A 24,812-nucleotide genomic window follows, 5' to 3' on the forward strand; every position below is an offset into this window, starting at 1 on the left:
TCACTTCACTATCTTTACCTTAAAATGCAAATATTTGATAACAATCCCTCTAAATATTTATCTATGATACAGTGCAGAAAGGACGGTTCCCTGTGAATGAAGCATTTAATAGATGCAAATTTATACATTACTAGTATAACATATATCATTATCTCGTTTATGTAATTTTCCTATGAAATTTTTTAGTACGAAATGATATAATTTTTATATTGTTTTATGAATATCAATTAATGTTGATTGTTGCAATTTTTTAATGCAGATCAAACTCCAAGAAATTGAAGTAAAAAACTGGAAAGAGCACATGTTAAAATGTTAAAGCCATGTCTTTAAAGGTACAAAAGCTACAATCTAGGTTAAAATATCTGAAAAGTAGATAAAACTTTAATAGATCAAGGTCAAAAACAGTAAAGTATATCCAGAGAGATCTTTTCACAGTTATTGCACACAAGAAATATGAAAGCCATATCCTCTCGCATTCAAAAGTTACATGTATTACATAACCTTAGGAACGGGGGGGGGGGGAGGGGGACACGGGGGGCCATGCCTTCCCCCAATAATTTTGCTGACATATAGCATACTATAATAAACATAACTACTTAATGCTTGTGTCCCCTCAATATTAATCTAAGGCCCTTTTTTAAAATTTTTTTTTGCTTGTTAAGGGAATTTTGGTGGTTGATAGTGCCCCCCTCCAAACTGAAAATATATGGTTGTGCCCCCTCAAAGTGAAATTGCTTCCTACGGGCCTGCATTACAAAAGTTGAAATTGGAAAGAGTCATATTTTGACGTCAGGGTCATTTTCTCTCATTCAAAAGTTATGACTAAGATTAAAGGTTTTGTGACAGACAGACAGACCGACGGACGGAGAGACAGGCGATGAAATTAAATTTCCATGAGCTTTCGCGAAAGCGGGGGACAAATACAATGTACATCTAACGTTGAGGCTGAATATTTTTTATTATTAATTCTTGCTATAAATATTCTGAATAACATAAGGAAGTTATCCTCAACTATTTCTCTATATTTTGTTATTTTCATAGCTTTGTATTTTTTTTCTAAACCATTCCCTGCTGCAGGCCACAACTTAGGCAACGCTGCTACAGGAAAGTGACATGGAGGATCACTTTTTAAGGTGTTGAATAAGTCATATGATGAAATTAGATCAGTCTTTGAGACTGAAACCCATACTCAGATTGCATGAACAGAATGTTGCCATTTTAAAATAATGACAATGTAGTACAGCTAAAAGAAAAAAAGTTTGGGTTTTTTAAATATTTTTATAGGGGTGTAAATGCATGTTTCTTATTCTAAAAGATTCATTTTGCTATGTTGTTGTATAGAATCTAATATCAAGGATTATGTTGTATAGATTCTATTATGAAGGATTATATATCGAGTTAATGGCAATGAACCTTTATGGATTTATATATCATATGGCAAACTTACAGCTATAAACTTTATGATAAAAGTGATTGCTTCAACTTGTCTATCGCCAACTTCCCTAATTTATGTAGCAATATTCCATTATCACCAGCAAATGTGATTTATATCTCCAAGCTGATTCGATACTCATTAGAATATTGTGCGTACGAACAATTTCTAAAACGAGGCGGGCTACTGATAAAAATGTTGATGATACAAGAAATCAACAATCTCGTTTAAAGGCAACATTCAGCAAATTCCATGATCGATGAATTGAAATTTGCAAATACAGTCTTTTGTTAGGTCGAATGTTGACTGATGTGTTTCATATAAATTGTTAGGCCAATTTTCATACGGAATTGCTGACGGATTTCTCCGTTAATCCAATCATGTCGAGAAGCACATGGCGGGTGTGACTGGTCAACAGGGAATGCTTACTCCTCCATGGCACCTGTGCCCACCTCTGTTTTCAGAAGTAAATGTTTGCTCTGCTCACAATTAGTATAAGTAATACCAGGAAAAATTAAATAACCGGACAAGTATGTGTTTTACTTTTCTACCTAACTTTCTTTACTTTTAATTTTACCCTTGCATTGATCGTTGGTATTTGCGACAAATTCAACACAACTATTGCACAAATTTCAGCATTTATGGAGATTTGTTTTTCTAAGGTTAATGAAAGGTCACAATGAACCTTTTTCAGTGCATGGGGGATCCAATTAGGGAAATAAAATATTTTTCTCTTTTTTCCTTAAAGTTATGAAATATTAATGCTATATTTAATTGTTGATAAATGCTATACTAAAACACCTGATGAATACTTGCAATTAATTTATATTTTCAATCCTCTTGATTCATTGAACTGTAAATAATATTTCGGTTTAGAATACAATGTTACTTTCTTTCGATGACACAATAGCTCTGTTTTTGTGCCACTATAAACTTTCGAAAAATAATTGTCCACCACATTTTGTGCATATATGAGAAATAAAATTACATGTACATCAACGCAAAACAAAAACAAAATAGAAAAGCTTAGCTAATTCCTAGGAAAATTAGTGTTTTTAGAGAGAAGGAATTCTCTGTTGCTTAAAGTAATCATAATACTAATCATGCAGGGTAGACTGAAGAATTTGTTGTTTTGATTTTTTTTCTGTGTATTTCTTTGAATAACATCAAGATTATAAAGGATAACAAAAACTCTCAGAATATGTCAGCATATTATATATAATCTGAAACTCACTAAAAGAGTTCATTACATGTATAATATATTCTACACTGTGTTACCTAACAGACAATAGGATCTCTGCGAGTTGTGCATAACCATTAGAATATTTGGGTTGATAATTATTAATCGAAACAAGACGTTCACATTTTGTGACATTCACAAACATGTTTTCATTCTGTAAAAAGATAAGAACAATTTTTAATTTATTGCTTTATTTTATCAGCAATGATATCATATAAAATATTTAGGGAAATGAGGTAGGTCCAGCTACAGAGAAAATAGAAACACACATAAATTTACATTATGCTTGAATACTGAAAACGTTTAAAAGAAGTATTACCGTTGAAACGTTGACAACGGAGAACTGAACCATTAAAAAATAATAATATAAATAAGAAAAATGTTCATTTCAAATTTATTTTACCTCTACAAATTCATAGGTACAAGTTTAACAAGAAAGAGCTAAAATATTTGCATGTATCGTGTGAATAACGTGATATATATAGAGCAGTGAAGTTATTATTATTTAGTTTTTGATTCACCATTCTAACTATTGTCTCCTGTATTTTCACACCTACTGTGTCTTCAAAGATGGAATTATAGCTCAATTATGACAGATCAAGGCTTGTGCATCCGCAGCTGATACTGAAATAAATGAGATTAAAATTAAACATAAACATCTATTGCTTTTATTAACTAGGTAAAAAAGAACTCATATCAAGTAGCCACATATTAGTTCTCCAGTATTTTACTTTAACAACTTGATCTTATGAATAATCATCCAGATTGAAGCTAATATTTAATACGCTTAAAATGTTCATTATGATTTGTCTTTAAGAGTAGATAAAAAAACAGTTTACTGAATTCGTTTGACACTTGAAATATAATGGGTCCCGATGCTGGTCCACATCTTGCACACCATCCTGCACAGGTGAAGGATATCTCAGAATCATCTGTTGATTTTTGAAAATTTCTCATTTCCAGATAATGGCCCTTGACTACTCCCCACGTCAACTGAAGAAACGAGAATTGATTAGCACATACATGAATTTGATGCTTACATGAATATCAAGTGAAGAAATTTCCACTGTTAACCAGACTCAATATTGAAAGAAAGCCTCGAATATGCAGCTCCAATTTTTTAAAATTGATTAGGAAAATAAAATTACTCTTTCGGAATAAGCAAAATCTGTGGTTTGCAATTTTAGATATTTTTGTTCTAAATTTTGAACACAAGATGCTTCATCTTTGACCCGAAATTGATCTAATGAAGTTTTCTTCTAGTATTGAGATTTGATCTTTATCAATACACTATAACGATGTTCATACCCAACAATTTAAAAAAAAAAAAAAAAAAAAAAAAACCCAGATCCCTGTAAATACATTCAGAGGGTTGATTGCTAGTAAAAAATGCAAAGGAATGGGGGAATGGACGGATGATATAAGAATACTAAAAATTCTTAACTTTAATATGATAACCTTTTTTTAGCAAGCATGGTCTAAAATGTCATTTAAGTTTGCAAATCAGATTATAAGCATAAAATTGTTGTCTTCAATAGGAAAACAGTCCCTTTTGCATAGATGAATGCTGCTTATGGTTCACTCCTCTTCTAAAAAAGATATTATGATTAAGAGTATAGTAAAGGTGATTTTTTTTTACATATACGAGACAGGAGACAATTAAGAAAATTAATGTAGAGATGAAATATTTTCTATATGTTAATGGATGGCTTTTGCTTTCATTATTCAAAGGATAAGTATACATTGAACGATAGTGATATAATTTTAAATAGTTTTGAACGCTTTCTAAAATCTATAATCAAAGTACACGCTGATTGAGACTTCCGCTTTTTGCATTTATGAAATATTCTTTGAAGCACATGGTTTTTCTTTTAAAATTAAGATTGATTTTTACATTTATGCATCAAATGCATGCGGAATTCAAATTACTTAATAACTATGATTGAGTATGATAGAACAGTTGATCTGAAATAGAAATGTTTCAGGTCTTGTTTAATAATTATTCTGAAAATTCTGTGTACATTGATCAAAAATAATAAATTTTAGTCAGGGTTGCTCTGTTGTCGGAATTCAAACCTGAAATCGACTATTCTAGTCCTTACTGCAAAGCAAAGTTCATATAATACTATATTTAAAGATTTACGAAACATGTGTTACTTAACAATGCTAGAATTGAAGAATTGCTTATCATATAAGCAGAATTTTTAACAAGGATTTAAATTTGGCATTATTAGCGAGAGTTTTGGGATCGCTAAAATTGATTATGGCTAACAATTTATACCGTATCGGTTCTTATAGCTATCTTTCTTGACATTATAAAATCGCTAAAATTACTTCTCGCTAAAAATACATATCAATTTTTGGGGATAAATCGCTAAATTTGCGTCTGGCTGGAAATTCCACTTATACGATATTAGTATATCTTTGTTATGCTGTATTAGATTTCATCAAAATCTTACAGAGGGATCAATAACCAGTCCGGTTCCTTTAGTATTGATGGTTGCACTTGCGAAGTGAGGACAAGGACTTCGAAAGGATTTACCATTGCAGTCTCTTATTTCTCCATATGATATCGTAGGCGTGCCAGTCAACAATGCAGAAGTGAAGTCCAATCCATTAACTTCCATTGTCTGTGTAAAAAATGTACACGTGCATTCCTTCTGTTAAATATGCAATCCATTAAAGTTATCTTGTGATTTTACGGATGTTATTTTGCCCAGGTTGTATACTTTAATAGCTCAGACAATTATTTATTGTTTGTTTTGAGTAGTTGGATTTTTAATTTCGATGAAAATAATCACTGTTGTATATCTCTTATACTTTTCTGAAATTTTAAAAGAATCTATAAATATATTCAATTAATTACATGTAAATGATGAATATGTTATATAATTCTGATATATTATCAGTGGCGGCAGTAAAACATTATGTATCATATGTACTTGAATTTGTATTCCAACTTTCTGGAAATCTGCCCTCTTCAAAGGTGGTATATAACTAGACTGACATTGCTGCCACATGATTGGCCAGTTCGATTTATCGTGTTCATTGAAGGAATTTGTGTTTCTTAAAGTAATATATTCTAATGGATCAGATGACATGTTGTTACAAAATATCTTCACTCTTTTTCTGTTCGTTGCTTGAGGATATATCCAGTACTCGCCATCTGTCGTTGTTCCTGAGCAAGTGGCGACATCTTTACAAGACTCTGGTACTGCAGCAGGGAAATAAAAATCAAACAAAAATTAAAAGCTGGAAAAGACTATTTATTGTCCAAGCATTTCTCTGTTACCTGTGTTTTATACAGGATTTTAAATTATGTGTAAAAAAAGGGATACAAAATTCATTTTCCAAATTTCCAAGGATTCAAATAACTAAAAGAATATCATTAGATATTTATCTTTAGGATCGATGGGAATATTTTGATATATAAGAATGACTGTTGAAGGGACCATTCCACACTAAACTGATAAATATCAGTTAATATATTTTTTGTTGCAGTTATACATAGAATCAAAACCGTGTTGCTAATCTCTTCGTTTGTCATTATGGGTTTCCAGAAATAAAAAAAATCTATTCTAAGCTTTAAAGAAATGTTTGGTCTTTTTTCGACTTTGAATAAGAATCTAAAACTGATTAAGGGTATACACTAATGACATAAAATCCTCAAAGATAAAATTATATCAATTTCGATGTGTGAATTGCACATTTATCCTTATATGACTTGGTTTAATGATGCTGTACCATTGAATATTAACACGGTACAATCATATCATTAATAAACTAATCTACTAATGTTATTTCTCAGGTCTGACCTGGTGCTGTGATTCGAGATCACAAAACTCGATCCATTTACTGTTGAATTATGTTCATTTCCTCATAACTTTCATTATTTACAAGGAATCTGCAAAACATTAACTAGCCCCCCAAAATTATATTATATTTTCTTTTTATTATTTCCAGATTAAAAATTAAGATCAATTTCAAAAAGAGACCCTCTTCATACATCAAAGGAAATAATTTTTTAAAAATGTCTCCCAGTTAATGATTGAATGTGCTTTAAATGCATGAATTCTAGTTCCCTCCTGTGAAAAATAAACGTTGTAGAAAAGCTATGAGAAACCCTATTGTTCAAGCAAAGGTATCTTTTTAGACTGTTTTTAATATCTTTATAAATTTGATCCATTTTTAAAATCTAAATATTGAAAGAGTGGATGAACATTCTTGTGTTTGTTTTACTAGTTGTTATTAATTGAGACACATTTTTTCAATTCACTCTGAGAAGATTTTAAATTGTTATTCTATATCGTTTTAGGGTATCAAATGATATATATAGATTTGAATTTTCCTGAAATTTAACTGGTTCAACTTTCAAACATTACTAAAAAGAAATATGAGTATTATTTGAATTATAAAATGACAATACAAACAATGCCTTCATGAAAAGAGATTTTTAAAAATCTTAGTCCGTAGACTTGGGAGTTTTGAAAATTGCTACAGAAAATTTTATGTTACATAAAGTTTGAATAATAACCTATGTAGATTATGCCATAAAAATTTTGCATCAACATTATTTAAAAAAAAACCACAAATACACTAGAGAATAATGCTTATGATAGTCATGTTATGTTTAAGATAAACATTCTTTTTCGAGAATATTATTTTGTAACAAAGAAAAAAAATTGACTATATATATATCTATATATCTATATCTATATATATATATATATATATATATATATATATATATATATATATATATATATATATATATATATATATATATATCGGTCAAAAGGTCAAAGGAAATAATTCAAACATGGCGTACAGTAGTATTCAGATTTTTTTTTAAAGCTTTATCATTGAGACTTCAGATGTCGAATTTAAAAACTGTTCACAAAATCATAAGGAAACAAGATTTATGGGGGACTATCTTTTGTCGTGGAAGGATATTTGGAAGAAAATTCTTTAAATGCACACTTTTTAAAACTTTAATATCTTTGAACTTTAGCCCAACATATTTTTACTCAGAGAATTTTTTTCCGCTATTATATGCTAGGAATATTAAATATAGGTTTCAATCGATATTTTAGAACAACTTTTACACATTCACTTGACAAACTTTGCCAAAAAATGAAGATATATTGAAGAAGTCACGATAAGATTTTCCTTGCTTTTTTCCTGAAAATCGCATATTTAAACCAATGTCTCAAAATTCACATCACTAGGCATAACATTCTCTCTCATTATTTTAAACTACACGATACTTCCAATCAATCATTACTAGAGTAATAAAAACTTGATGCAAGAAAATATTTTACTGCCTACTTAGATTTTTACAACCCAAAATATGATATTCTTATAGTGCAAAAAGGTCACCCAATAATTTACACAATTAATTTGCAGACTTTCTTGAAAAATTAATATTATCCAAGCCATTTTACATAAAATTAGATGATAATTGTTGCCATGATTACATCTTTCAAAATATGTTAAAAGATTAAAGTGATAAACCTAAAAGTTAAAATTTAAGTGCTAAAAGGTCAAGTTTATTGTACTGTTGCTCAGTAAGATGTAACATAAACATTTTGTAGCAATTTTCAAAACTCCGAAGTTGAGGTTCTCTGCTACTTACCCCAGCGGGTTCTTCCTCTATCCAGTATGTAATATTTTACAGTGTCATCTCCATCTTCATCCTCATTGTATATGACTCGAAAAAGCTTACAAGACATCTCTGTAGAATTGTACAGTAAGGACACGCAGTTATGTTCCTTGAGACATTCCAGACCACACCAAATGAACGGGTAATTAAATCCAGACCAAATTGCTAATGAGGGTTCAATGAGGTCAAGTCTCGTTCTTACCTGCTTTAAAGAAATTTCACCTAAAAAAGACATAAACTCGTTTCAGTGATCTTTGAATTAATCTCTCGATATATTTGTTCAAATCAGTTGTTTTATCTAAAAAAAAATTCTTATGAATAATTTCAGACTTACTTGCTGTCCAAACTTTTATCATCTTTAAAATAAGGCTAAAGAATATTATCTCATTTAGTCTAAGCATTGTCTTTCCTGATTTTTTGCACCTGAACTACCTGAATAAAGTATTTAAAGTAGATTGATGCTTTAAATTATATAAATCAATCACAGGTTTAATAAAAAAAAATTAAAATACATTTTATTTGATACAGACTTTATTTTTTCTAGCTTAAAAGTGCTAATATTTGATTTCCGTTTGGTCTTTTCCTATACGTTTTAACAAATTGAAATTTGCAAAAATGCAATGTTGATAAAAATGTTCACATTTTATCCTCATTTAAACAAAGCTTTAGCTCAAGTAACCTCTCTGAATTTGTCGTCTACCTGCCTTGTTGATATTTAGATAATTTAATATCATCCCAAGAAGTGTCTTTTCGTCATTTGTTTGTTTGTTTCAGCGTCTCTCCGAGAATTTTTCACTATTTTTCACTTGCCGGCTGGGGGCTGCAAATTTAGACCTGTACTTGCCTCTTTGAGCATTGAGGGATCAGTTTTGCCAGCGTCTATTGCAACACGGGACCTCGGTTTATACTATAAAGTCTCATCCGAAGGACCAGTCTCCACGTCCTTCAGTGGGATTTGAACCCGCGAGGTAAGGTTCAGTTCCTTACTCTGCGACTCTAGAGCAAACGCTCTAGTCACTGCTCCACGTGGGCGACACAATTACAACTTATTGTTGTAAATATTACTCATCAGTATCCGTTATCTAGAAAACAGTCATTTTTAAGTGCATTGTTATAAAAGCAGAGAAAATATATCATGAAGGAGAGAAAACCAAACATTTGATTCAAATTTACTCTGACTTTTAACGACGTTTTGGCCGTCCATTATAGGAAACAAATTATGATTAGTACATAAATATATATTATTATAACAGTAACTTGATCCGAAGAGCCGTATCACGTCAAGTTGACAGGCGCGGATCATCAGATCAAACGAGACGCGAAGCGTCGAGTTTGATCTGATGATCCGCGCCTGTCAACGAGACGTGATACGGCTCTTCGGATCAAGTTACTGTTATAATGATAAATTTATTATATACCCCTTTACAACTAGCAAAATATAATAAAAGAAAACTTTTTGGATCAATTACATAACTTTTATCCATTAAACAAACCATTTTGTCAAGGAACTTTTTGATGCGCCAGCATAAAAACGTCATTTATCTGTGTACTACGTCATCAGTTTCAGAGAGGGGTGATATGGACTCAGAAAACCACAGTGTGGTGATCCGGAACGTCGGATCACACCTTCACGTGAATGCATAAATTCAACAGTAAAACTGGGTGAAAACAGTTAGGTATATAATAATATATAATAAACACAACATAATATAAAATTTTAGTAATAATAGTGCCACATAATTAGTGTTTTCTTTTATTACGTAACTGTTTACTATAAGAAAGAAAATGGTGATAGTGCAGATACAATTATGCTGTTTCTGGGTCAATATTATGGTAAAGGTGTCCAGAGAATTACATGTAGTTGATTTCTATGATTGCTAAATCGTCGTTTTGAAAATAAAACAACAAAACAAAATTTTTTTAAGATTCAATGATTGAATAAAACATACTCCTTTGAGCAAACCCTGTCATCTTTCTTGTTTGATAAAGTCTTTGCCAAACACCGTTGAAGACGTAGGATTTCATAAGATGACAAAACTTAATATCATAAACATTACAAACATATATTGATCTGGAAGATTCCGATCTATATTTGGTCCAATGTAGAGAAAATGGATTACTGAAATCGCTATGACGTTACTTTTTGGTACCCATTTTCAGTTCATCCGCTTATCTTTTCAACCTCTCATGTGCTTCTTTTTAAAATAATTTTGACTGTCATTTTGCTATAAACCGTGTTGTTTTGAGTTGTAGTATTTCCTAATTCATTCCTTTTTGTGGAAATCTTATGTATCATCAAATTCAAATTAATTCAAAATAACGACAACGGTACGTTCTTGCCGTGGGGCGATAGACGAGACCCAACAATGTGTTTATTTTAATATTTTATAAAGTAGTGCTTATATCGGAATGAAATTTAAGGACAAAAGTTAAAATAGGCAGAGGTATTAGTATATAAAGTTGTGTTGAATACTTTTGATTATTAAAGATTTCATAGTAGATGTGACATTACTTTTTGATCAACCCTCGTATTAAGAACCGTGTCCAAAAATACACCGACTTCATCATCACTTATTATGAACTAGGTTCTTAAACGTTTTTGTAGTCTTATCTTAGAAACTGGGAAAAATGCTTGTGCATTGCACAATTAAGACTGTGATGTTTTTTTATGTTGCAGATTGAAAATATTATTGAAAAAAATATGTCCTCCTTGACCTTGTGTGGACCATATGAAGAAGCAAAGATTCTCGTTTGAACAAAGAAATCCATTTGTGGTCATAGAAAGGAACGTCAGCACACAGAATAAAAGTTTTACTGAAAGCCCACAGAAAGTACTAAATGACTTCATAGGGAAAGCTGTTTTTGTCTAATCAGAAATCTACAACACCTGAGTCTCATTTGAGAATTGTTGTATTTTCGGCAATAAGTCACCTTCATTGTGTGAAAACACTATATAACCGCTTGCATTGTGTGCTTCAGTGCTGCCAACCACGCACGAAACATGGAGGATAGGCGAGCACGTTTAATATTATTGACCCTCTCATTTTGTCTCATTTCATCAGAAGCTAGACCTTCAAACAAAGAGAAGTCTAACTCGAATCTTGAAATGTTTCTCTATAAGCAACAAACTCCAGATACATTGTAGCATCAATGGTCATCAAAAGGAAATCAAATGGTAAGATTTTGTTTATTTCTTATTTTTTTAAGAGAAAGGGTGGTGGTATCTTAATTGTAGCTTCTAACAAATCATTCCAAAATAATAATCTTTTTTTCTTCGAAAATCTTTCGTTTTATGTAAAAAAAAAAAAAAATTAGTAAAGTAGTTGTATGCACAAATATTTTTATGACAATTCTTAAGATAGATTCTACTTAAATTGTTCTCATTGATAATTTTTGAAGAAAAAAAGTCAAATACTATCATAAAGACGGATAAATCTGTCTCAAAAATAACTAATATTTTTGAACGGGAATGAAATCATTCTATTTCCAGGAATTATCAATATTCCACAGATTTGAACTATTTTTTGGACTATCTATTTTTTCGGAATTCATCTCTAAGACATTAAAGAATAATCCGGACCTTTTTATGTATACAGTAAAACTTGTCTAATCCGGACACCATTGGTTCCATAGAAATTGGCCAGATTAGATATTTTAAACAATTGAATTTACTGAAATGGACTTGAAGTTTACATTGTATTAGGCAAGATTTTGGAATACACAGCATCCAGATTAGACAAGTTTCACTGTATTTAAAATAAATCTCCAGATATGGCATGGATTTTTGTCCATGACAGTTATGTGTAAGACTTAACAAATATATGTAATGCGTAACCATAGGTCCTTGGCGACCATTTAAGATTTCTTCAATTTTTTTGATAGGATCTATGGCTTATTGAAATCAAATCGGTTTTCTCTTCATTTCATAGACTTGCACTTTCAGAAAAGTACATATAAATAATTCCAACTCGACACTTAAGCAGCGTATCAATGTTCAATCTCCGGATGTCAAGGGCTTTAGAATTCATTTTGGTTAGAAGCCGCACCACCTATTTTCTCAACGAACTACTGTAAACCAACTTTTTTCGCGTGCGAGAAATATCCGCGAGTCTCAGGACCTACTTTAACTCGTGAATATTAATCGCAGCGAACCATTTATTTTGCTTTGTATTTGCAGAGAATGTTTCCTTAGTCGCGATAATTAATCGTCGCGGATTGATTTCAAAGTGATGAATCGCGAATAAAAGATGACGCGAGTAATAGTTTGTCTGCAGTATACGTGCACAATCAGGCATTATTAGTTATTTTTCAATATGGCTGAAATATTGCCGACTCGGCGTTAAACAAAAATAATAATCAATCAAAATTTTTCAGGAAGCTAGAATATCCCAGATCACTGCAAAAACGCACGGTAGGACAATGTACATGTCCAGATGGACAAAATTGCGCATGCGCAAAAGAAGGGCCATCGATAGAGGATGTTATAGAGGTTATTGTATCAAACGGACAAGAAGATATACCCGAGGTACCAGTTGGTATTGATCCGTCCATTGCTAGAATTCGTCAGGAACAGGTAGAGGAACAGACAGACGGTGAAAGATCTGTGGTTAATACACAACATTTAATTCCCAAGGAGAAAGGAACAGAGGAGATTGGCCATAGATTGATGGAGGCAAAGCGGTAAGGAATCATTCTGCAAATATTTATTTTTCAAATTCGTGGCCTTTCCCCGTAGATAGCAATCTTTACAATATTCAGGTTACCAGATGTTAACTTATTTTTACAGAAAAGTTGACTCCTCGATCGATATGTTCTGGTTGTGAGCAGGACCAGCTATTGTGAAGTCTGACATGATCCATAGACAATTTAGATTATCTTTTGATTTTCTGTAATATCTATACAGAGTTGACAAATGAAGTTTTCCCGCATTTAAAAAGAAATGAGTATAGGGTTGGGTGGGAGTCATTATATGACGTTGTCATTGATACTTCATTAGAGATTAGTTGTTTTCTGTTCGTTGAAAATGCTCAAGACGTTTAGTTTGCATATTTTATGTGCATATATAGTGTGAAATTTTATAAAATTAAATATATCATTGAAGGAGTTAGCAAGATTCTGGTTCTGTTTCTTGAGGTGACGCAAAAACATGTAGATATTGTCAAGAGGATCCAGAGTCTTGCGAGTCACAAAACCATTTTTTAACTTTTTTTACTATACTAATACAAAATTTATTTTTGGATCAAGGCTCTTTCCGTAACTTCACGGATTGACTATTGATAGTCGATTTAACAATCGTCATCTTAAGACAAAGTAAAGGCTGTGTTCTATTTATGTTAGCTATGCCTATATATCACTGATCTCACAGACAGATCAAAGACCATAAAATATTAACATTTTGATGTTTAGAGTATAATAATTAAATTGAAAATAAACTGAACACTTTTATTTATCAAAAATAAAAGTTTATCCAGTTTTATTCTAGATATTCTCACTTGATTTTAAGATATGATTTAATTTTAATCATTTTTTTCCTACTTCAGCAATCTAGGAAACCAAGTAACACCAGGAAATTCAAATAAGGGAGATAAACCCGGTTGTTTATGTCCAGAAAAAGGAAATGACGAATGTGCTTGCCAAGAAGAAACTGTTGATGGACAACAAAACCAAAAGAAATCTATAATAGCAGTCATTTAGGACATTCTGATCTCATAGACAAACTATTTTTTTAATAGTACATGTAACTAAGGAATATTAAAGATATGGTGGAGGGGATTTTCCCCGGAAACTAGAAAGGAATGAAATATACCGTTTCGAACCCAACAGATTGTTTAGCGTAGTTTATAACTACGAGATGACCCCTATATTAGAAAAATAAGCTCAGATTATTAGAATAGTTTCATAAAACATAGCAATTTAAATAAATATCAAAAGGGGCTCAAAATTTCAAACAATCTAATATGGCAAGTTATAGATGAAGGTTTTTGTATAAAGTTTCATTACGCCATCATGCTTTATCAATCGAATTTTCTGTTCAGAATTTAACTGTATTTCCTCTGTCCGACTTTACACCTATTTTATTTATCTATTTTTCTTTCTTGAGGGGTATTATTGATTCATTACAGATGTCCACTCATCACTAAATGCTTTCTTTTGTCTTGCAAAGGGTTTTCGAGCTGATATGTCAGGATACAAAATTTTCACTTATTTTTAGAATTTAATTTGAATCTCTTGTTGTTAATTCAAAAACATCGTGAAATCTAGGAAATTGTAAAAAAAAAAAAAAAAAATAATTAAATAACATTATTTTTATAACTATATTTTTAACGATAAAACTACTATAAAACAATATGTCCCTCCTTTCAGATAAATGCATTCAAGTACTTATATTTTTAACCCTTTCCTTGGTAGAATTGGTTGATTTCTAGCATTCGATAATGTGTTTCATAAAACGATTTAATACAAAATTTCGTTTTCTCTTAAGTTCTTGAACGACTGAATTTTCTTTGACATGGAATCTGACAAAAAAGAAGACTGAACGATAAAAACCCACAAGGATTTGTAGCGTAATATTGACCGTAGAAAAGTGACTCTCTACTGAAAGCATATCTGCTTGAATTTTGTGATTAAGTTTGAAAGAATACAGATAAATCAAAATGCAAATCATGGTGTTAATCTACTGACAACATATAAGCTATAATTAATATTTTCGACCAATAAAAAGAAAAAAAAAAGATTCATGATCCCATACGTTTTTGAACGAATCTGAATCATCTTAAAAAAAAGAAAAGTTGATTAAAATTTATGTAAGGTTTTTGATCGAATGTATTTTCTCATATCCTCTATACCAACGTTTCATAACCTTTTAGAATACATCTCGACATAAACTTTCAAGCTGACGATTTCCTAAAGGGACATAGACACACTTTCATTGTCGGTTCCTTTACAATTTGAATGTCTCTTATGATTTGAAGTTGTATATAAAGTTTCAATGCTCAAAGACAACGACATTCTTCTCAATCTTACAAAAAAGACATACAAGTCACAGATACTAATGAACGTATGTGATGAGTATATCAAACTCAACATTTCATGGCGAAATTCTTTGTAAACAGAAACTTGATAGACACAAAAGACAATATAGATACCAGGTAATCGTTTATTGATTGAAATACTAGGGATTCCTTTTATGGACTGCTGCCTTAACATTTAAACTACTCTTAGTTATGAATATGAAAGCCATTGTGAAGTTTAAACAAAAGAACTGTTATACATTTACCAAAAAGTTATTTTTGCTAGGACTTACATGTACTTTAATGTAATTTATACTTGATTATACAAAGAACATTCAAATTATTTCTTTTGGAATTTCAGGTAACTTCAGGTAAAATTTCCTCGCGATTTTCCTTGTCTAACTGAATAACATCTGTTTGATCTTTCATGAATATTCACGCTGATATACTTTAGAGACAATTTTTTTCTTCAAATTATCGATACAGAGGTAAGTTTTCCTTCTTTACCTAAAGCATTCATTTTATTTTATTTTTTTTTTATCAGCAAATTTATTTAACATAATTATACTAGAATGATGATCGGGCCACTACTATGATAAAGTAGCTCTCTTACATTAAAATACCAAGCTAGAATAAATCCTTTCACCATGAATAAAAATTCTGGCTTAAATGATACAAATAATGTTTTTTTTTATCCACAAATGTTTGATATTTTCATCCTCTGTTTAAACAGTGTATAATACATAAACATTAGATTCCAATATTTGTAAACAACAAAAATGATGTGTATTACAAGATAGAAAACCCTTAACTCCAGACTGCAAAGTTTATATTTTTATGTCAATAAATGATGCATTCATGATCAGTATAGAAAGGTTAAATAAATTAACTACATGTATATCACTTGTTGTGAAAGGTATTTCAGTATCTTAACCACATGTTGATCGAGGGTTAAACCTAAGAGCCAAAGTATTTGTTTGATTGAACATGTTGACGTGATGGATTATTTTATTTATCGATTTTTTTTCTAAATTAAATCTTGATTTTACATACAGGCATGATATCCTGAATGCACTGTGCATAACCACAGCATCAACATTTTTTTGGCAATCCCATGCACAAACGACATTTTGTTTCAGATTCTTTTAACAATATTCAACTTTCATATAGACAATATAATTCCAAAAATTACGAGCATTGTAATACAGTGTATCAAAAATCTGAAATAAAAACACGGGAAAAACATTGACATGCTGACTTTTTTAATAAAAGTTATCTTTTAAATTTTACCAAAAGATATACTTATGACTTCTTCTGGATTAGTCTCAGTGACATGCAAATTACACGTGAACACCAACGAAAACTTAGAATTTTCTCTTAATAATTCACATACATGTAAATCATAACAGAAGAACAGGAAGTATTTAGATAAATTTAAACAAATATGCATTAATCCTGTTCTCAAGTACTCTGTCGTACAATACGTATGATTACCAATCCTCTTGATAGAAACACATTTCTTCATAACTGACAGATCAATGCTGTAGCTTCTGCAGAAGAGACTAAAACAGAATTTAAAATAAAAATATTTAGATGTTTCTAGATTCTTGGATATTGAGTGCTTCCTTAAATTCTCAATATTTGAAATATTTTTTTCAAAGTCATCATTCTGACTACTTTAATATAGATAAGGTTGTACCTGAACTGTGGGTCAAAGGGTGAATTAAAAAAATGACCATATACAAAATTATCAACTTGCACTAACAGTTCAAGCTATGTTGCTCAGAAAGTATCTTCTGATACTGGCTAAATGCCTGCCAAATATCTTATTGATATCTTGAAAAACAAAAAAGTTATGCAAAAACTGATGATTAAAATGTCAAGAGTGCAACACTTTTTTGTGACATTTTGAAAATTGCAAATTTTTTGAAGATTTGTTAAAAACAATAATAATGGTTTATGCTGAAAACAAAAATAGTGTCCTGATTAAAATGTACTAACTTTCGCTTGACCAAGTTATGGTCAGGCTGATGCTGAAAAAAAATGCTATACCATAACAGATAAAACGTAATGTTGCCAAAAAATATTGAATTAAAAATCTGTATGACAATTTAGTCAAAAAAGGAATTTTGAAAGTGTTTAACAATAACCGGTATACCATTTAAAGGCTTAAAATGTTATATGAATTGTTGTTAAACGTCCCTCTCGAGAATTTTTCACTCATATGGAGACGCCACCACTTCCTTTGGAGGGATGCAAATTTAGACCTAAACTCGGCACTCAGGGCCATTGAGCATTGAGGGAAACCTTTTTTGCCATCACTTACTGGGACAAGGAACCTCAGTTTATTCACCGTAAGGATCAACTCCTTACACCGCAACTTTAGAGTAAACGCTCTAACCACTGCGCCACGCGGGCCACTGCATCTACTTGAATAATTTATTACTAAATTAATTACAGTTTTTTTTAAAAAAATAGAAATCTGTTCCTTTTCAATTCCTTTTCAATTTCATCAATATAGATGTGTTTTTATGTTTTCTTTAATTTTTTTCACGAAATTTTAGAACAACATTGAAAATATTGTATTAAAATTCAGATAATTGCATTATAGTTTTACTAAAATCTTAAAGAGCTAAAAAAAAAAAAATGGGGGTGCCAAAGACTGGAGCCAAATACGTCGAGGGATCAGAGCTATGCATGAGTGAGATAATTCTTCATTTTGAAATAAATTTCTAAATTTTACCATAGCAATTGAATATATATCCGTATTTTCAAGCTAGTACCGAAGTACTCAGCTACTGGGCTGTAGACACCCTTGGGGACTAACAGTCGAACAGCAGAGGCCTCCACCCAGGGGTCAAAATGTAAAACTTACAATATTGGTACCAATTTTGATGCACCAGATGCGCAATGATGAAACAATGGAACCGTGTTCTGAAGAAGTTTATACTCCATAATTCTACTTCAAAGTAAAACATATGTTACATTTAAAGTTTAAATCTAAAGTTTAAACTTATCTATAACTATCTCAAGGAGAGAGATAGTTATAGATAAGTTTAAACTTTAGATTTAAACTTTTAATGTAACAATTATAAATAAATGAATTTTTAATTCATAATGTTAAATTGAAATATAGCTTAAACATATCATTTTTAATTAATGAAAACGGAAATATAGTTTAATTGTCAAAATGTAAGGTTACTCAATTTTGCACAGTTTTTGTCGTGTTTAGTTTAATTGAAAAAAAAATCTTTTGTTCTTTTGATAGTGACATGTCGTTACTCGTGAATATTTAGATTTTAGATTTCTAGGTAACAAAGTTAATTCTCACTTCCTTTGTATTAAATTAGCATGTCTCTTAAGATCAAATAGTCATATCAAGCCAATGAGTAAATAAATAAATTCTTCTTTATTTCGGCATCTTTGGAAATAAATTCTTTATACACTTAACTTGACACTTCGAAATTCCTCATCACGGAAAATGTTTACTTTGTTTCGGCTTTCTTTAATCCGTCTTTGTTATAAAAAAATATCCGTGGACAGATAAGTACTTTCATTAGCACTTTCATTAGTTGAGCGATTAGTGTCAAACATAAAAGAAATTTTGCCAAAATTGGCTAAAACTATTCTGTAACGTGCTTCCTGATTGCTCAGAATTCAAGTCTGTAGAATGACCGCATCGGTTAGTGATTTTAGCAAAATCACTTTCCGATCTGGTCTAAAGAAATAAAGTTCATTGTAATTCTACAGATTTGATTCTGTCTTTTTAGGTAAGCTTGAATTTTTATTCTAATTGCTTAAATAATTTTCATCTTAAAATAACGATATTTAAATAAGATTGAAAGTTTTCATTTATGTTAAGTTAAGAATTTTAAAAGGAATTTGTAGACTTCTTTGTTTGATTATTTTTACTGTTTCAGTATTGTGTTTAAAATTATTTTTCATTGATAACTTACTTACTGGTAGAAAATATTTTATTGTATTATGCAAATTCATATCAATTCATTTTATTTTTACTTAATCTCTAAATCATGTTTTGTCTATAATTTTCTAAAAGTTTTTCTTTGCATTTTAACTTTTGTTTACTTTGAAATTTTGTGTTTCGAATTTACCGCTTAAATTTTATGTGTAACTCTTTAGTAAGCGGAGGCGAATAACTTAGTGTTTATAAGCTAAAACCGAAAGTAGTAGCGCTAAATTCTAAAACTGCTTAAATTTATTTAATCTTTGGTATTCGCTTATTTATCTATCGATCATTATGACAAATTGTAACTTTTTACAGTTTAATCGGTAAGCTTAATTATTCTTTATTTTGGTAAAAAGTTTATTTTCTTTCATAAATGGATTTTTCTCCGATAGTGTTCGTGACTTTGTATATAAATAATGATGTTTCCCTTTTTACTTCCGATGTTGTTTATGACTACTACTGTTTGTAAACTTTATTATAATTGATTGATATTGATTTGTATTGAAAAATCACTTTCCGATCTGGTCTAAAGAAATAAAGTTCATTGTAATTCTACAGATTTGATTCTGTCTTTTTAGATTTATACTGTCTGTGATTGTGATTTACTCAATCAGACACAGCTAATTCCCCAAATAATCATGACGGTGTAAACCAGAGGGTGATACATACTCTTGGTCATGTGTGCAACAAAATTGTAAGAATTATCAGTGATCACATTTGAATATATACAGACAAATTGATCAGTAGAAGTTTTCTGGATGACCTCAATTGCTAACAGTATTTGTCCAATGAAAAAAATGTCCTATAAAATATACCTTTATTTTTCTAATATATTTCCACTAATTTTACAACATTAAAGGGGAAGATTTCGTGATATGAAGCTTAGTTTATACAATGTTATGCTTATTGAAAATGAAGTATTGGACTATAGATATTGCACAGTTCCATCACAACTAGATTTTGCTAAAACTTACTGAATTTTTGTGTTTTGTTGCTTAAATTTTAAATCTTACTGCAGTCAGGAGTGCAACAAAACTGTTCTTTTATTATAAATTAACTTTCTCTTTCTTTAGTACAAAATAAATTATAGAAAATGCTTAATACTATTTGTAGTTAAAATTATTATGTATATCAACAAATCACAGATATTTCTGGACATTTTGAGTCATTTCACTGAATAGTTTTCATCATCAAACACATATCTTTTAAAAATATATATCACAGAAACAAATAATCATATTTAGAAGTCAAGAAAATATATATATATATATATATATATATATATATATATATATATATATATATATATATATATATATATATATATATATATATATATATATATATATATATATATATATATAAAACAAACTTTCCATCAATGATAAAAAACATGAATAACGAACTGCTTAACAAAATTAGAATGAGATAGTGTGTTTTAATTTTTAAAAACATAATTTTGATTAAAAAAAAAAACAGAACAAAAAACATACCAGATGTCAGGAGTGCAACAAAATATGGTAAAATAGGATCACATTGAAATCTAGTATTTTTGAAAAGAAAACTTATTTCAAACTTCTGTTTTGGCTTAGATTTGAAAAATTGACTAAATTGACAAAAAGTAATTTTTGGAGAATTAATTACATCACAGTTCTTTCAAGTCAAATCTTTCCAAACCAGAATTAATGTAACATAGCAAATTATAAGCCAATTTGAATCTTTATTACTAAAAATTCTAAAACTTTTTTATGCATTTGTCAATTTCATTGTAACTTCGGAAATTTTAAAACTATAATGTATATACAATACGATGTTATAGTTGAAAAATATGGCATGATACAGTAAGTTGAATTTAAAAAAAATTCAATCATTCGTCGGTCATAATTTTTTTTAATTCACCCTACAGTAACTATGTTTGATATAGAAGAAAGAGAGAAACCTAAATTTGAGTAGAAATATTGCATAAACTTTACACGTGTAACACTGTACAAAAATTTCCTACCGAACTCTTCTGTAAATTGGAATGTAATAGACTCTGATGAAAGTCCACATATACCACAGAACCCCAAACAACCAAAAGAGATCTCAGCGCCATCTGTCGAACGTTGCATGTCTTTAATCTCTGTTTCCCAACCACTAACCTTACCCCATGTTACCTAATGATAAGGATATATGATATTTATTAAATGAAAGGTAATATACATGTAGCTTTTTTTCAGAAAACAACTTTAAAAACAAATCTTGAATCAGGCTACAAAACTTGTTAATTTACAAATGTAAATTGAGTATAAAGAATGATTCAAATTTTAGAAAAAAAATCATCGATTTTTGCATTGTAATACAATTCATATAATTATGGCTTTCTCAACAGGGCATTACTGAAGGGTCGATAATAAATCCAGTTCCTCTCGTGTTGATGAGCGCAGATGAGAAGTAGGGACAGGCGCTTCGGTAATATTCACCATTGCAGTCATGTATTTGTCCATAGGGTAATGATTGTCCACCGGTCAACGTTGCAAAAGTGTAATCTGTTCCTTGAACTTCCATGGTCTGTAAAATTAAACTGTTGGTTTTGAAATAACATAACCTTTGCTTTGCATACAGGTTTATAATTTTTTCTGGATATGAAGGATATAGATAGATAACATTCAGGAAATTAGAATTAAGATCAGAGTTGTGAATTGTTTAAAATTGAGATTTTCATTTAATTCAAAATTTAAATTGCTGAAAATACAAGGTCTTAAACGTTAATGATAAATCAGTTTATATTTAGATAAAAATTTATAAATGAAACTCTTGAACCTTTTTCTATATAATCGAGGATATGTTAAACATATCAGACAAAACAATGCAATCTTGATCATTCCTTATCAATAAAACATTAAAATGCATAACTACCTGCATATTTATTGCGAGTTTTGCAAAATTTGCTTTCTTTAAGGGTGGTATATAAGTCGATTGGCACGGCACCGCATCTATTGGCTGATTCGCTCCCTTGTGATGAGTGAAGGAGTTTTCATGAATCAGACTGATGTATTCTGACGGGTCAGCTCCCATGTTATGACAATAAATCTTAACTCTTTGTCCTCCTGTTGCTAAAGGATATATCCAGTATTCGCCATCTGTTGATATACCTGAACAATTGGCTAGATCCTTGCAAGACTTTGGAACTGAAGAACAGAAAATGAAACAAATAAAAAATGGGCTTATGAATGATATTATGTTTGGTTGTATTGAAAGATTAAATCAAGGATAAAAGATCTCAATTGTTCTACAAATGCACATTGAAACTACAATATATAAAAAATTAAAATGTTATCAAGTATTAACATTTAAAAAAAAATTCCTTAATAGTAAATAATATTGTTATGTTTACTTATTGAAGCGACATAATAAGTCAAAATCATGTTTCTTTTATGATACTTGTATCATGAATCAAAGATTTATAAAAATACGAGTATCGCGTAGTTTTAACGAACTCGACTGCACTGTAAACAAAGAGTGCCAAATATAAGGACCAGAGAAGCAAATGTTGTGTCTATCATTGTCAAATTTTAATATAGCGTAAAACTTGACTCGTAAACAACATTAAATTGGAGCGTGCAGAGGTAAGAAATATGTTCTGATTATCATTTTCGAAGAATGTATCAAAATTCTTGCAACTAGTCTTCCGACTTTTCACTTTTCACTTGGTAACTGTTAAATTTTTCTGCGCACGCATACGATAAGAAGGAAGGTGTGAACCAAAATTTTCGCCTTGGGCCAGAAAATAATTCTCTCCATAAAGTAGTTTTTTAGGTATTGAAACCTGTATTTTTACGAAAACATACTCTCAATAGTAGAACAAAATTTGCATGGTTCATCGCCAACTTTCCCGTTTTGCATCACTCATTGCAAGAATCCTATCTAAGTGACAGGGTTTCTTTGTTTAAGGTTTCACCTTTTATACCTTTATTTCAAACACAACGCTTATTTACTTCAACTATTATCTTAATCCGAACTATAACATATTTAAGAAAGAAAGACATACCTAAAACAAATAAGGCAACTACATCCGAAAGTTTTATATGCGTTTGAAATAGCAGTAAACATACCTGGAGTAGTTAAAGCATTTCATTTTATAAATAAGGTAAAGAGATCCTACAGTTTCGATCCTTGCTCAATACAATGCTCTTAATTTTTAACAAAAAGTTCACTGATCAAAATGTTTATTAACATTTTTATAATAAATTAAAAAAGGAAATGAAATAAGATATATAATTTAATATAATATAATTATAATATAAAGAAAATAAGAATAAGATTATTTTATTTGGGTCTTGAAAGAGGGTAACCCGATTAGTGAATTGCACTATTCTTCCTCGGGGCTCTCTATTCATGTAAAATAATTATACAATTATGAATACAATAATTAAAATATCGTAACATGGCATTATTGAATACTTTCGAAATACTTGTGAAGGATGGAGGGTTTAAACGTAAGAAATGGAGAGAAGTAGAAATAAATTTCCCCATTTTTTTTTTATTTAAGAAAGGATTGTGCATCTGATAGGTCATCTGGATCCACATCTAATAGAATTCTACATGCCTTTTTGTAATTTAAAAAGTGTATCTATGTCAGCACCTGGAGTTAAATAGCAGACCACTGAGGGATTTTCAACTCAACGTTTTATTCATGTTCAATTGTATGGTCCTGTTTCTCTGAGTTAAGCCTTGTTTGTTAACAATGTTAACATTTTTAATATTATATAAAGCAAAGTTGTAAATATCTGAAAACACCTAGTTACGGAACTCCTTAAGGTAGAGACGGATAGCAGTCACGTGATAGATAGAATCCGCATATTAGCACGTGCTGTTTTTCCGGATTCCGCAACGCCGCCAAATAATAATCTTCATTTACACATTATTGTCTATGGCCGACGAAGCAGTCGAGAAAATTTCCTCGTTAAAAAGACAAAGTTTCCATACATATTTAATCTTGACGGTCCTCGAAATTGAAGCACCTTAATAAGAATCGAAATGAAAAATGAGACTGAAACCGACCATGAACATAATTTTGGTGAAACTACTCCTTGTCGATTGCAGCACAACGTGGGTGCCTGTATCTGTGTCTGATGTGGTTTTGAATATAGACATTAACTGATTAAAGGCCATGACCCTGCAGATGTTAATTGGTATAATGGAAGAAGTATTTATTTATTTATTTATTGTATCTCAAAAGTGTTCATCACGAGTAGTAATTGTAAGGTTGCCTTTATGTGTATAACCTACGTTTCATTATCGTGTAAAGAGTAAAATGATGTAAGTATTTCTATGTTTTGTGTCGGTCACATGAACAAATATGTGCACTTTATTTTTTTCAGTATGTAAATTGTGTACGTCACGTGTACATGTATGTGCACTATATATTTTTCAAATATAGTGTACTGTGCATGGGTATTTGACAAGTCATCACTGTATAGTACGTGATAGATACCATGCAAATCTTCACGTGGTCTTGG

General features: G+C 30.5%; 2 protein-coding genes across 2 annotated transcripts; one reads left to right on the forward strand and one right to left on the reverse strand.

Moving 5' to 3' along the window:
* Positions 1-3,255: 3,255 nt before the first annotated feature.
* Positions 3,256-8,404, reverse strand: LOC133202862 (A disintegrin and metalloproteinase with thrombospondin motifs 9-like). The gene is made up of 5 exons (XM_061338734.1): positions 8,308-8,404; positions 5,615-5,886; positions 5,132-5,302; positions 3,512-3,665; positions 3,256-3,296 (listed from the first exon to the last, which is right to left on the reverse strand). The coding sequence occupies exons 1-5, from the start codon at positions 8,402-8,404 to the stop codon at positions 3,256-3,258; spliced, it is 735 nt and encodes a 244-aa protein (XP_061194718.1).
* Positions 8,405-12,581: 4,177 nt separating this feature from the next.
* On the forward strand, positions 12,582-14,348 carry LOC133202863 (uncharacterized). Its single transcript, XM_061338735.1, has 3 exons — positions 12,582-12,607; positions 12,709-13,014; positions 13,875-14,348. Exons 1-3 carry the CDS (start codon positions 12,582-12,584, stop codon positions 14,026-14,028), a joined length of 486 nt encoding a protein of 161 aa, XP_061194719.1. The 3' UTR covers positions 14,029-14,348.
* Positions 14,349-24,812: the final 10,464 nt, after the last annotated feature.

This window comes from Saccostrea echinata, unplaced genomic scaffold, assembly GCF_033153115.1.
Source record: "Saccostrea echinata isolate AGI-Se365-2 ecotype Australia unplaced genomic scaffold, CSIRO_AGI_Sech_v1 ptg000047l, whole genome shotgun sequence".
Lineage (NCBI taxonomy): Eukaryota > Metazoa > Mollusca > Bivalvia > Ostreida > Ostreidae > Saccostrea > Saccostrea echinata.